The 15,518-nt window shown below is 34.1% G+C and overlaps 1 protein-coding gene across 7 annotated transcripts in view; it reads left to right on the top strand.

Moving 5' to 3' along the window:
• LOC126758068 (cytosolic purine 5'-nucleotidase) overlaps positions 1 to 15,518 on the top strand; it is a 103,574-nt gene that overhangs the window by 21,689 nt on the left and 66,367 nt on the right. The window contains exons 1-2 of one of the 7 annotated variants that reach the window (XM_050472075.1): positions 1,246 to 1,262; positions 4,753 to 5,490. The exons of 3 other annotated variants lie outside the window; for them this stretch is intronic. In XM_050472075.1, coding sequence (XP_050328032.1) covers positions 5,195 to 5,490 — 296 coding nt within the window. In that variant the 5' untranslated portion in view covers positions 1,246 to 1,262; positions 4,753 to 5,194. Of the gene's footprint in view, positions 1 to 1,245; positions 1,263 to 1,472; positions 1,573 to 4,726; positions 5,491 to 15,518 lie in introns of those variants that run through there. 3 more of the 7 variants (XM_050472073.1, XM_050472076.1, XM_050472074.1) reach the window with 3 other exon arrangements.

The raw sequence follows: 15,518 nt of genomic DNA, 5'->3' as shown, positions 1-15,518 counted from the left end.
GGATTAACTTAGTCACATTGCATTGATGAAATTAATTAAATTTTTGAGCGATGAAGCTTCTTCACTTGATGGTATGGCGAATTCAATCGTGGTTGTAGATCACTCCAAGACGAATTTCGTGTAAGTCGTACAAACTCAACGCTCGACGCTGTGCGCAAACTGATATTGCAAGATCGCCATATGACTTTTCGTATTGGTTCAAACGCATCCAAAAGTCTTCTTCTTAATGAGGAGTATTTTGAAAAACAATTAAGCAATTTTCGATTAATAATATTTGTTTTTGTTTTCTAATAACGAAATATAAAAAGCAAGCCTCGTATTTGATAGCTTTGAAGGAAACCTTAAAGCTTGTTTAGTCTTCTGGAACTTTACAGGCTTATTTTTGGATGAAGACCGAACATGAAACCACTACACGGCGTATAAGACTTCTTAAGTTTCTCCGTTAGATCTTTGATATCGAGTTGCAATTTACTTGCTTGGTTTTCCTTAGATTTTGTGCACCCGATTTCGGCCACAAAACTTGATCAATGTATATTTTCTTCTGAAATTTGTAGTGTTCAATCAAGGAAGCCTTTTCGAAAAATCTAACCATTTGAGTTTTTGTTGAAAGTGTATTTCTAAAGTATAGGAAAGGGTAAAGTGTATAGCATAAAGTATGGTCAAAATGCCGTAAGAAGGTTTCGGATATAATAACAGTCTCTAGCGCTTGTATAAAAACATTGGAGACCTAGATGATTTTCAAGCCAAACTCATTTGAAGGCATTCTGCAATTAGTGATGCTTTCAGGGTCACATCTAGTGTGACAGCCTACTATATATTAGGCGATTTTTGGGAGTTAAAAAAAATACTATATGAATTCTTTATAGTCTTAAGAGTTTATAATATTCTTATTATTTTAAGAATAAGTGGAAAAATATCGGCGTGTTTCAATTTTTTTTTGTATGTTTTTCAATATTGTAACCAATACTCGTGTCATGTAATTTTCGCAATTTACTCTCACACCACTGTGCGCCCTGTGTGCTCTTTCTCTTTGACCGCATCAAAAGTTTCCACAATCGGCTCTCAGACATTTCCCTGAGTATGCTATTAAAGCACACACAATTGTTGTTTTGAGATCGCTAGCCGATTGCTGGTTACTCGTTGCCTACATGTGGAAATAATTACTGAGCGACGGAGCTGCTTCTTTCTGCACGATCAGTTGTGCTTTTTACCCCGTACGGTGTTGTAGATTTCAGCATATGAGCGGCTATAAAACTGGAGCAGTGAGCATCGCGTAAAACGTTGTTTGTGTTTCATGTTTAATGCGTGAGGTTTTTATAAAAAAAGAAAATTTATAAAAAAAAAAATATTAAAAAAAAAAAATTTATAAAGAAAAAAATATTTTTTATAAAAAAAAAATTACAAGAAAAAAACGTTTATAAAAAAAATGTATGAAAAAGTATAAAAAAAAAAAATTATTAAAAAAACTTTTATAAAACAAAATTTATAAAAGATTATAAAAAAAAAAGAAATTAATTTCATTTAATAGAAAAATATAAATTAATTAAGAATCGCTGTTTTTGATAAAAATAGGTAAAGAATAATTTCAAAAAGTCTTCGCATGAAACGCATAATTAATTTTTTTTTCCAAAGTATATGTATGTATGTGCATATGTATGTATTTGCGCCTATGCGCGCTATATTTTTTAGCTGCGGAAGCAAAATTGTATTCTTTTCTATATCTTTCCGTTTCGTTTTTTGCTTTTGTTGGGCATGTTGCTGATGGACAAATAAAGTAAAACTACACACACACACACACGCACACACACAAAAAGTAAATAAAAGAGCGAATAAAGTGGCGTGCCGATGCGCATAATAATAAAATAAACAGCGAAGCGAGCAAAACGGAAAAAATTCACAAAGCAAAAAGTCGCTAGAAAAAAGCTTTAATTCGCTAATGAAAGCAAAAGTGCAAATTCCGAAACAAATTTATTCTAACGCAAGTCTTCGCGAATTTTGCACACCTTCCCCTCTCCGAATAACAATTTATTTTTAAATGTCAATATTTAACAATAACCTGAAGGCAACAATTACTGACTTTTTTTATTAAAAAAAAAAAATTCAAAACAAAATTCTGAACAAAAACAATGCAGATTTGCAAGTAACTCACGGACAATAAATATGCAACGTGAACAAGTTCAGAAATAAAAACGCATAATGTTTTTTGTATTTTTTGTTGTTAAACAATGAAAACGTGAGAGAGCACAAGTAGCCTCAGCAGAAGGGCGCAGTGTTGCCATTTTGCGTCAGAATAGATTAGCAGTGATGGATTTTATATTTCAAACTTTTTTTTACTCACACTGTATTTTTTTGAAGGAAACTATTTTAACGTAGTTTTCAAATTCTTCTAAACTTTCTTCTGCATTGTGAGAAAAAGTGACCGGAAATTGTAAATAAAACGCAAAATATTTAATTATTCATCAATATTTATTTTGTCGCCTTCAAAGTAATCCCCACCAGATGTAATACACTTGTGCCAACGATTCTTCCAGTCCTCGAAATATTTTTCGTAAGCACTTTTGGGATGGCCTTCAGCTCCTTCAGCGAATTTTATTTCATCTCTGCGATCAACTGAAAACGGGTTTCACGGAGCGGCAATTTCAGTTTGGAGAAAAAGAAAACATCACACAGAGCCAAATCTGGTGGATACGGTGGTTGATAGATGGTATTCATTGCATTTTTGACTTTATATTCGGTCACAATCCTGGCTCGATGCGATGATGCATTATCATCTTGTAAAATCCATGAATTGTTCTTTCACAATTCCGACTGTTTTCGACGAATGTTCTCACGCAAACATCTCAATTCGGTCAAATAGAAATTCTTATTGACATTGCCTTAGTTATTGAGCCGCTTTGGCATTGTTTGTGGGTTTCGGACCGTTTTTTTTTCCTTCCATTCCGATGATTGTTGACTTGTTTCCATGTCAAACTCATAAACCCATGTCTCATCGGCAGTCGCAATGCTCTCCATGAATGTGCGAATTCGCATGATCAAGCATATTCAAAGAGTCCTATTTACAGTACTCTTTTTGAAAACAATTCAGCTTTATCGGGACGAGTCCAGCAAGAACGCATTTCATACAAAAAATATCCAAAAAAATCATTGGAACAGACTTGCGAAAGATGGTGTGCTCTCTTGTCATCTCTCTAACACTTGCCTTCTTGATGATTTGACGACTTTGGAAGAGGTCGAAGGTCGTTCAGAACGAGGAATGTCTTCAACGACTTCTCGACCATCTTTGAAAGCTTTATACCACTCGTTGGCTCGTGTTTTAGATTAAACTGAATCACCGTAGGCCTACTTGGAATAAAGCAGCTTAGAGTGTGGTCATGGCGAAGAGATTTCACATAACCAAATATTCGGTGAAAAATGTCTCCTTATGATATTTTCAAGTCCATTAGTGTTCATTTGATCGGTATAGAGTTTAAAAAACTGTTTACAAATATTTGTTTCGTTTAGTGTAAAACCCGAATATCGCTCAAAGTGGATTTTTTTACCTTTTCGTCGATTATTTTTTGAAATACCAAATACCTTGTGCTTCTTGTGGTATAGCTCCCCAGCCGACAACTGAGAAATTTTGACACTTGTCTGCTTAAGGTTTAGTGTTCCAGTATTTTAAGAATTTTTAACGATTTTTGTTACCAAATATTTTGGAAAGAAAGAAGACTAGAACAGAATTCACTAACATTTGATGGAATGTTGAAAACATCGGAAGTAATCAAAAATTTTATTTCTGATTAGAATTTCAACCAATAAATTCAGTTAGTTTTAAATTTCAAATTAGAAACTACAAATTCCGTTATCTATTATGCACTAATACCCTTCACAGATAAAAAAGTTCTGTTATCTTAATTTTGATTTTGATCGATCAATTTGTATGGCAGCTATATAATATAGTGGTCCGATCTAAAACATTTTTTCAGAGATTGTTGCATTATCTTGAAAAATAATCCATGTCAAATTTTGTGAAAATATCTCGATAAATAAAAAAGTTTTCCATACAAGAACTTGATTTTGATCGTTCAGTTTGTATGACAGCTATATGCTATAGTAGTCCAATATCGGTGGTTCCGACAAATAAGCAGCTTCTTGAGAATAAAAGAATGTGTGACAATTTTCAGAGCGATTTCTCAAATACTGAGAATCTAGTTCGCGTATACTATATAAGTATAAACCGACTGAGAGGGCCTCCGTTCGTCGCTGACGTTTCATTCTGTCCACAAACTTCGTGGCAAACTTAATATACACAGTTCAATGTATAGTAAATCATTAAGTCAATGAAATATTTAACAAATACATGGCAACACTACTAAATATCGAGAGAGAGAGAGAGGGGAGAGCCAATCTGTGTGGCAGTGAGCATGAGTGAAGGCACGTACAAAAGATGATCGTTTACAGCCTGCTGTCAGTGGCTTGTTTTGAATGCATACCTGCATTTATATTTGCCAGCTGGAAGCGTGAAGGGTGGGAAGCGCAGGGCGTCCTACTACTCACTTAAGCTCACCATTGTATGCTACGCTCCCATATGTTCGTTGTTTCTTTTTATTTGCTGCAACCACTTGATAAGCAGCGCACCTCACTGATAAGCGCACACAAACATACATACATACATATACATATTTAAATTTTTTTTCACGCTCAATTTAATAAGCGTAAAAGCATTTGCTGCCACTCTTGAAATCACCAAGTTTATACTCAAAGTAATTCCAGTTACTCCACACCTATCCACAGAGACGGACGCGTCGATTTACATACGGCAAACGAATATAAATACATAGAGCGCTGGCTAACGGCGTGTCTCACAGTGCATACAAACAAACAAACATACATACATATATGTATGTATATATATATAAATATATAACTGATAGTTGCTGACGACACACTGCAAGTAAAATATATTTACAAACAAACAAGTGAAGCCACTCTACAACAACACTAAGTACATAAACCTGTGTCTCTGTGTGTGTTTGCGTGCGTGTAAATAAATTAATTTAAAATTAGTCGCTTTATTGTCACACCGTTTATCGCTTATCGGCGGCACGTCACAGCAATTTCCACCTTTATTGCTGCTAAATTTAGTGGCGATAGTGTACTGGAAAAATTAAAAACACAGCACCTGCAAAAACCTTATACAGTTAGTGAAAAGATTATGCCCGATCTGTCGCAAGACGTCTTCGAGATTCAAAATCCCTTGCCTACAACGGCAACAACAACAGCGCCGCCAACAAGAATGTCTTCATTGACCACAGCTGGCCTAAATGGCAGTGCGTCCCAGGCAACTACGCTGGCTAACGGTAAAAATGTGCATCCTGCCAGCGCTGGCGTCCAAGCGTCGGACCTTACCCCAGTCACACTCTCCGTTCCCGGCCAACAGGAGCTGGCGCAGCACGTTGGCTCACAAAACGATCCGTCCTACCATGGCTACAAGCGTGAGCTGGATCACAGGTGAGTCAAGTGGGTGGGAAAAATTAAAAAAAAAAAAACATCAAAATATAAGATGATGCAATAAGAGTCACGAAAAATTCATCTGTGAAAAAGATTTGATTATTCTAAGAAATTAAAGTTTTGATTGTTTTCGTGAAATTTGAATTGAAATTGTGCTTGAGATAATGTATATACTTACTTACTACCTATATACATAAACATACATATATGATCACCTATATAGTATAAGTATGATCAGCTACAATGAGTGTGATTCAACAGTGCAACAGTATTTCGCAAATTAACGAAAAAATGATCATTTCGTAAGAAGTTTTAATATTTCACTTAACTGAGGGACAGTGAACCTTTTTTTGATAGATAACTAACTTTTTGCAATGGAAACAGCTACACAGATATTTATATAGTACATTGGACAGTATTAAAACAAAAATTCCTTAAGGAGAATACTACTAATACGAGTACTATTCAAGTTTCGTTCGAAAGCTCATTCGTCGAAATATATTTTTTCTAGGTTGGTATGACTGTCAGTGATATCTGTGTCAAATATCGCATCAAAATAATCTTAATGTTTACGATACGCTTGTCTTTTTGAAGTGCATAAAGTGCATTCGGCGATTTTTACGATGAGAGAAGTTATTCAACAAAGAATTTCCATTAAATTTTGTGTGCAGAATCAAATTTCTGGTGTCGAAAAGTTAAGAAAGTTGGTAAAGTCCCTCGATGGCAATTGCTGCCGCGAGCTGGTACTTTTGATTCATCAAAGAGGGTCGAGAACGCGTTGACGTCGAACCACGTCCAGGACGGCCATCAACATCAACTGATGATCAACACGTCAATAAAATAAAAGAATTGGTACTTGAGAATCGACAATTAGCAGTCAGAGATTTTACTGGCATCGTTGGAATATCGGAAGGATCAGTGAAAATCGTTTTGAAAGATCAGTTGGCCAAAGAAAAGTGAAAACACGATTGATTCCAAAATCAGTTGATTAAAAAAAAAATCACTAATTTCAAAACAGAGTCGCGTTAACTTCCGTGAAACAATGCTTTCCGAATACCAGGATGTCATAAAATGTATTATTACTGGCGATGAGTCTTGGGTCTATGCTCACGACCCGGAAACAGGCAATCAATCGGCTGAAATCGTGGCAAAGGTGACCCGAAACAAAAAAGCTATGTCGAAGCAAGTCAAGAATCAAGGTTATATTGACAGTTCTTTTATCGAGGTAATGTCCACCAAACTGTGGACAAAGAATACTATTTCAGTACTATGCGTCATTTGTCCGAAGATATTCATAAAATATGTTGGAATTATTGGCCGATAACTCTTGGTTTTCGCACCACAATAATGCACCGTCACATACTGCATTGATTCTTCGTGAGTTTTTCGCAAAATTTTCAACCAAAATCGAGCAACAACCACCGTATGCGCCTGATTTAGCTCCATGTGGTTTCTAGCTATTCAGCAAAGTCTATCGACCGCTCCGCGGAAACCATTTTGAGTCATTGAACGTGAATCGCTATGCGCAAAAAAGAGAATTCCGGCAATTGACTTTAACAACTGTTTCGAGGAAATCGTTGACACAAGAGTATTGAGGCCAATGGGGGATTACTTTGATAGGGAAAACATTGATTTTGAAAAATAAATAAAAAATTTTAAAATTGTGAACAAATTCTTACTATTTTTTGCCATAGTATTAAATTTTTTTTTCTTTGAACTATGCTCCCTTAAGGTAGAGGGGACCGTTGGCTCATCGCTATAATTTTTACCCTTGTGGGCATGATTAGTACGAATGTTTTTATAAAAGCTGCAAATCTTAAAAAAATTTTTATTTCTGAAATGGTGGCTACTAAAAAATAAGAAACGATTTTCCACTATTTTTTTATTTTTGCCCAATTTTTTAAAAATATTAATGTGGTCTGCTGATTAGAACTTGATATATTATGGCAACTACATCGAAAAAAGTAGTTTCGAGAAAAACGCTTTTATAGTTTTACGTTATTCGCCTATTGTTGCAGTCGTCGTAAATCAGTCAAGTTGACACAACAATAAAACGGCTATAACTTCGGAAATAATTTGAATTTTGAATTTTATAAAGATTTTGAATCCTTTGAATTATGAAAACAATTTAGATTTTTTTTCGAATTTCTAAACTCGATACCCTCCTAACACTCCTCTATTTGGAGAGGTCGTAACATTTCGTCCTTTTCCTTGACTTCCTAGACTTGGTATCCGCTCAAGATCATCTAGCACTGATTCGCTTCATACCCAAAACAATAACCGAAATGTATTGAGCCGATCTAAAAAAGGATGTTGAGATCCTCTGCTATCTGATGCTAACTCACCGATTTTCCAACACTCTTTCTTTAACTTTTTCGGTGCTGTCACCTTTAACAGATGCGATGATTTCTGTTGTTTTGTAACCCCAAATACGGAATTAAAAAAGATGAATCCCAAGCATATAACTAAAAATTAAAAAATATTGTTTTAAAATTAAAATTTTTTTGCGTTTGAAAAATCGCAACCCTGAAATGGGTCAGTCTGGGTCAAATTTGATCTTAAGCGTACATAAAGAAATTAATATTTTGTGCTTAATCCATTCTAAACAGTTGAAATTGGAATAACTTTTTTTAAATGCCAACACTGTGAAGGCCCACAGAAGAATTTAACCGATTTAACCTCAAAGCAGTGTTTTTAAAAGATAGCTATGTATATCAAATCAATCGACCCGATCATTATGATTTATCAAATACATATTTCTCAATCCAATTTGGAAGAAGAGTGGAATATGGAGGAAATAGTAACATAAAGTATCTTTTCCAGCCAAGAATATCCATACAAACCATGCTAAAGAACGCAATAGAAACCATAAAATAAGTGGTAAAGGTTCTAAAAATCGTCATCAAAGCTCTTGAGTCAGTTCCAGTAAACCTTATAGTTCAACTACATACTTACCTATTTTTTTTTTTGGAAGTGAGATTTAAGTTGCAAATTTCGAACAAATATTTATTTTGCTTAGGTTAAAAAGAAGGAGGGATATTTTTAAGTAAAATGTATGTATGTACCATACATTTTTGTCATCATGTAGTACAAAACCTTCATTTATTGACTTTATTTTATATATTCGTGTAAATTAATTTTTCAACTTAGTGGCAACCCTTTAAAAAAATATCTTGTATAGAAATCATTCTTAAATTTAATTTAATTGCCTTTTGGAATTTTTTTTGTTTTTCAGTATAAATTAAATAAAAATATAATTAAACAGTTGGCAACCCTGCTAAAAAATTTCTAAATTGCAATTTTATAAAGCACTATAATTTGATAGTCATTTTGTAATAATTCGTTTATTAATTCAAGCCATTTATTAATTAAATAAAAATATAACTAATTAAACAGTTGGCAACCTTACCAAAAAAATTACTAAATTACAATTTTTTTAGACTACTTTAGCTTGATAGTAATTTTGTAATAACTCGTTTCTCAATTTAACTCTATTAAAAATTCGAAATAGGTGGCAACCTTTCTGAAAACATTTCACATTTTATTTATTTTTAAACCACCTTGGTCCGATATTATTTTCTAAGAATTCTAATAACGTATAAGTTATATTTAATTAAAAATATCAAATATGTGGCAACACTATATATTTTTTTATTGTAATTCACTTCAAACTCTTATTAAGTTTCACAAAAAGTCTGTGAAATTTACTTGCACAAAATATTAATTTGCTAAAAATCAAACGAGTGGCTACTCTGCTCGAATTTATTTTCAGCGGTAAGCCAGATCAAGCCACTTCAATTCGATTCGCTCTTTGTAATAATTTGTTTATCAATTTGACTTAATTAAAATTTTCTAATATTTAATATAATTTAAAGAAATGGCAACTCTTATTATTATTATTATTTGTTTTATTATACTTCACTTAAAAATCTTATTAAATTTCCCCAAAAAGTCTTTGAAGTGTCTTCTACTCGTAAATAAACAATAAAATAATTTATGTCGCTAATAGATTCTGACGTGTTAAAAGGATGATTCATCACACTTCTAATGTATCGCACTTAATTTTTGAGTTGCGCCAATGCCACAGTTTTCACACCTGTCCCACAAAATGATTTACTCCACACTGACGTGCGAAACAGCTGACGTGTGCGAACATATGTTCGGCAATAGCGCAAGCAATTTACGCAAATTTTGTGAAATTCTCCTTGCGCCAATCGAACGGATGCAATTTTCGCCAATTATTTATATGTATGTTTTGTGTGAAATATGGCGCAGGTATATAGTTTTTGTTATTTGTGAGAAATCAGATGAGGTTATATTTTTGTTTTCTTGTAATGTACCATACACATATTGTATAATCAAGCAACGGTATGCTCAACTTAATTCAAAAATTTCCTGCTTAGAGTAGTTTTCTCCTCACCGAACCATATGAGATCTAGTTTTGTAAAGAAAAGACACTGTAACTTCAAGATTAATGGAGAATGCTTATTATGATTCGAAAGAAAATTTTTTGGCTTTTTTTTAAGTTTTTTTTGCTCCAAAGCCTGAATTGAAGCGGAGTTGTTCGGATAGATTTTAGACTTTACATGTTCTCAAAGGAAAAAGTCTAACGGTGTGATATCACATAATCTTGGTGGCCAATCGACCGGCCCAAAACTTAAAATTATCTGCTCACCGAAGTGTTCTCTCAATAAATCCATTGATTTATGCGATGTGTGAGAAGGGGCACCGTCTTGTTGAAACCAAATGTCGCCGAGATCATGAACTTCAATTTCAGGCATCAAATAGTCGGTTATCATGGCCCAATAACGGCCACCATTAAGTGTTACGTTCTCACCGTCATCATTTTTGAAGATATATGGACCGATGATTCCAACGGCCCACAAACCACACCAAATCGAGTCTAATCAATTCTGACTCTGACTCCATCTCTGTTTTTCTTTTCTCTAAGAATTTTAGCATTTAGAAAAGGGGATATTACGATAAAGCCAGACCCGGAAGTGAACTTTTAGCAAAAGTTTCACATCTCAAAAACTACTTCAATGATTTCAAATAAATTTGGTATAGACTCCATGATCTATAGCTCTCTTTATACTATATGTAGATAACCAATATTACTTCCTCTGAATAAATTACAGTCGGATGAATATCCGAAACTTGATGAAAATTGCTGCCCAAAATGCCTAAGTTTGGTTGCCAGAAGCTTAATATTTGTTAGAAAAAAGTTTAATATTCGTTAAAAAATATGCTCTTAATATATTTGTTGAATAATCCACCTTTTATTGTAATATTCCTCAATGAAAACAATCCTACAAACATCATTTATCAATTATAAGAAACCTTTTCCTTTTAATAACGGTAAATCTTAAAAATTCATTAATTTCCGCTGACAAATTCGCCTGCTTACAACACCAAAGAGACCATTCAAAACAAAATACACACAATTTATTTTTTTAACTTCCGGTTAACTTCGCTTTTGTTGCGCTGAATGAAAATTTAATGAAACTCAATTATTTACTTTGCCTGTCAAATTCCCCAAAGCTACACAAGTTTTTGCCAAATGACCCACAAAAGGATACCGACGCGCGCCACAGCCACACCTCCCTCTCCGCTACATTCTTATACACCTCACTCAGGATTTACTTTTGCGTATATTTCACGCACTTGCTGCCCAGGCATTCTAATTATCAAGCAACTCTCAAACGAATTTCGTGCGCACTTTGCGATTTGTTTGCGAAATGAGCTCGTAAAGTAGTCGCAGCTGCCAAGCGATTGGAGAGAAATTAATGAGTTATGCCGTTTCACTAATAAAGAAGAGCGCTTTGCGACAGCCTCAGGTGGAGCAGCTGCTAATTACGGTACGAAGTTTACTTAAGTAAAAGTGGAAGCGCAACGTTGTTCGGGATAGTCTTTCGCTCTACCTTCTTACCTCTGCATATCTCCCAATCTCTGAGTGTCTCCCTTACTCACTCTATCGCTCTTATCACAGAACTTGAGTAGTAACTGCTACTAACTTCTCAGATAAAAATGCAAGTTAATTTTAATTACATTGCCACCGCATAAAAAGCTAACGAGCTTCCACAGCCGACTTTAAAAAGTTTCTGATTTGTGTGAGCTTCGCACTGCGGCAGCTAATCAGGGAAAGTTTTTTTTCTGTACTATCACTTTGACAGCCTCAAGTTCAGGGTCTGCGTAGGTACTTAAGTACCAATTGATTGTGATTTATTTCGCTAAATTTGACTTTTTCTTAAGTTAGCTGATAATGCCCCATAAGCTTCTGCATAAGTTTCAAGCGTACATATAATATATACGATATTATTAATCGAGCTTATCGCTGGCATTATTAAAGTGTCGAAGCTCTTTGTTTCCTAGGCACGCGCTCGAATGAATTTGATTTTGATTGTGTGCCTACCTGGGGAGTTTGATAAGTCAATGACTTTTACTTCTTTAGAATGTGGCTTCAGTGGCAAAACTTTTGGTGCTGTCAAATAATGAAATTTAAATTTGATAGACAAGAAAACTTAATTTGACAATTCGATGATTATTTCACCAAATGTTTTAAATAGAAAAATTCTCGCAAAAATACAGAACATGATTTTAAAGAAAGTAACCATCTTAGGTTTTCTCAACTGAATAATTTTAAGTCTTAGACATGTACAAACCATTATGAAATCGGAAAAACCATCTCCTAGCGTACTCCTGACATCACACATATCTACCTAATTGGGAGATTTATTTTGAAAACTCTTAATAGATTTTGTATACTTCGATGAAAAAGTATTTAGGTTCGGTTTCAGTTCTTGTTCTGTCTTTCATTTTTCAACCGTATCGACTTTTGAACGAGCCTCGTAGAATTATATTTTCTCATATATATATTATGTATAGACCTAGTGTAGTATATATTCACTATCAATCGTTAAAATGTAAACTGAGTAAACTGAAGAGTACAAAAAAATTTACACCCGCTTCTAATCTGTATCAGATATGAGCTATAGCGGTGATAATAAATATTAAAGGCTCGAGTACTTCAAGTTCAAATCTTCGCCAATGACGCAGAAAGCAATCGACTGCACAATACTCCGAAGTACTTCGGTATTATCTTAAACCAGGGAGCATTGTAGATAGCGGGTAAAGCAATCAGCCGCGTAAATAAACTATTTTATCGCTTGTAGGCTACTAGTTTGTCTTCTTAAAGTAATTTTCAATCGGTTAAAATATAATTGCATTTTACAACCTTTAAAGCGGTCTTGAGATTTTTAATATAAGGTAATCCATTTCGAGTTCCCCACTGTTTTAAAGAAAAAAAAAACACAGAAACTTCATATTTAATGAGGAATTCTCATTATCATTCGAAACAACATTCTTTGGCATTTATTTTTTGAAGATTTTTTTTTAATATTGGCCGCGGCTACGTCTCAGATGGTCCATTCGTTGAGTCCAATTTTCGACGAATCGTTCGAGCATTTCGACTGGTAACTGACGAATGACAGGCATGATCTTTTGCTCCAAAGCCTGAATCGAAGCGGGATTTATCGCATAGACTTTAGTCTTTACATATCCCTACAGGTAAAAGTCTAACGGCGTGATGTCACACGATTTTGGTGGGCAATCGACTGACCCAAAACATGAAATTATCTGAAGTGTTCTCTCATTAAATGCATTGATGCGTTATGTGGCAAGTGGCGACGCCTTGTTAAAACTAAATATCGCCGAGATCACGAGCTTCAATTTCAGGCATTCAATAGTCGGTTATCATGGCACAATAAAGGTCACCATTGACGGTTACGTTCTCACCGGCATCATTTTTGAAGAAATATGGACCGACGACTCCACCGTCTCACAAACCACACCAAACCATTGTTTTTTCTGAATGGGTAGCTCTTGAATCTCTTCACGTTGCTTTTCGTCCCAATTTTGCTTGTTTTCATACGCATTGGGCGAGAAATGGGACGCATCGCTGAACAAAATTTGGCTCGAAAACGTCGGATCTTCTTGGAACTTTTCAGGAACCCAAAGTGCGAAGTGATGTCGCTTGTGAATGTCGAGTGGCTTCAGTTTTTTGCACAAGCTGTATAATGATACACTTTCAATTTGACATCTCGACGTAAAATGCGCCACTTCATTCCATAAGTCAGTCCGAGTTGCTGCGAACGACGCCGAATCGACTCTCCATGGTCTTATTTTGAATCTATTGGAACAATGAGAAAGCTTTGTTGTTATGAATACTATAAAAAGTATTTGCTTTAGCTGTACTATATAAACATTAAGAGGGACTCATCGTCTTCTACAGTTCCCTTCTTCTAGAGGCCTCCTCCGCTATATCTCTGCAGACTTCTATCTAAGGCATAAAGATAAACCATTTACAAATGACAATTAGACGCAAAATTATTGACACATTACGACTTATTTTAAAAAATCTGGCGATATTAAAGACGATTTTGAGTCTCGGTTTCCTGTAGAACCTTTGAGACGGATCAATTGACTTTCTTAAAAACATTTTCTTGACACCTTACGTAATAATTTTTTAAGCAATACACAAATGATATAAAATCCAAACCGAACAGATCTAATTGGTACCTAAAACCTGATTGGATCTTCTGATTTTGGGTCTCGGTTTCTTGTAGAACCTTTAAAGCAGATCAATTGACTTTCTTAAAAAAAAAATTTTGGCACCTTACTTAATAATTTCTTTAAGCAATTCTCAAATGATGTTATATATAAACCAAATAAATTTAACTGGTGCCTAAAACCTGCTTGGATCTTCTGATGTTTTGTAGTTTTTGATCAAATTTGAAAGTTTATCTATTTTGAACTAACTTAGGTACCAATAACTTTGAGAAATGAGCATAAAATTCATATATTTCATTAGTGTTGAGATATTACAGCATTGAGAATGCTTTAAATCACTTCAAATGGTATTTAAACCAAAACAGTTTTCCCAAAAATACAACTCAGGAAACGTTATTTGGGCTTTGCGGTCGACTGTCCTATATTTTGGTATAAACTACAAACAAAAAAGTATCAAACTTTTTTTATTTTTGTCATCAAGTAAACTGTAAAAATTTAAGCAAAAGAACATAAAAAAGGAATCATTGATAAAGCTAATAAAGATTATATGAGTTCTTTCTCATAATAGTCCCCCACATAATGTCTTAATTAAGCTCCTCAGCTCCTCTCATTCTTAACTTTCTTATTGTCCCATTTACTCCATGTTCATTTAAAATTCTACTTTATTTCCCATATTCTATTTTTACACAATATTTTCTTATTATTTTCCACAATATTTATTTATAAAGCAAACATTGCGCAATAATTCAATTTACATTCAATTGTGCAATATGAATGGAAAGCTTACGAATCCAACCAAAAATAATTTTCATTTCAATTTTAATTGTATTTTCCTCTTTGTATTTACGGTCTCCGTTGTTTTGTTGCAAAATTTGTGTATCTTCCGTTATTACTTACTGCACAAGTTGTGGGCAACAAATCTCCCTCTCTTATACATACATATATACATACATATGTATATGTACCTAAAGCGAATCATTCGTTTTTCTCGAAGATTTCTCATAAACAAAAGTTGTAGTTAAGTATTTTTTGAAAGTTACACAAAAACCTTCTTTTCAATGTTTTGTGTCAAAGAATTTTATACTTTGAAATTAAAAAAATTGTTGAAAGAGGATTTTGTGTGGTTTCCGAATATTGCAACGTTCACAAGTGGAATTGCATTCACCGTCTTTTTATCTCTTCCTGGTTGCCAAATTTAATAGACTTAAAAGAAGTAACGTAACTTCGACTGCAAAGAAGCTTTATACATTTCTCATAGCATAAAAGAGTAAAGAAAACCTTTATCTTGACTTTGATCGCTCTATTTGTATGGCTAAAGTGGTCCGACCTTGCAAAAAAATCAATTATAGTAATTTTGCTTTTAACAATAATTCGCGGAAAATTTCGTGTAGCGTTCTCGTCAAATAAACAAGTTTTCTTTCAAGATCTAAATTCGTTTGATCGTTCATTTTGTATGACAG

The sequence above is a fragment of the Bactrocera neohumeralis genome, chromosome 5 (genome assembly GCF_024586455.1).
Source record: "Bactrocera neohumeralis isolate Rockhampton chromosome 5, APGP_CSIRO_Bneo_wtdbg2-racon-allhic-juicebox.fasta_v2, whole genome shotgun sequence".
Taxonomy (NCBI): domain Eukaryota; kingdom Metazoa; phylum Arthropoda; class Insecta; order Diptera; family Tephritidae; genus Bactrocera; species Bactrocera neohumeralis.
Note: the sequence above shows the minus strand (reverse complement) of the source record. Positions and strands in the feature narration are given on the sequence as shown.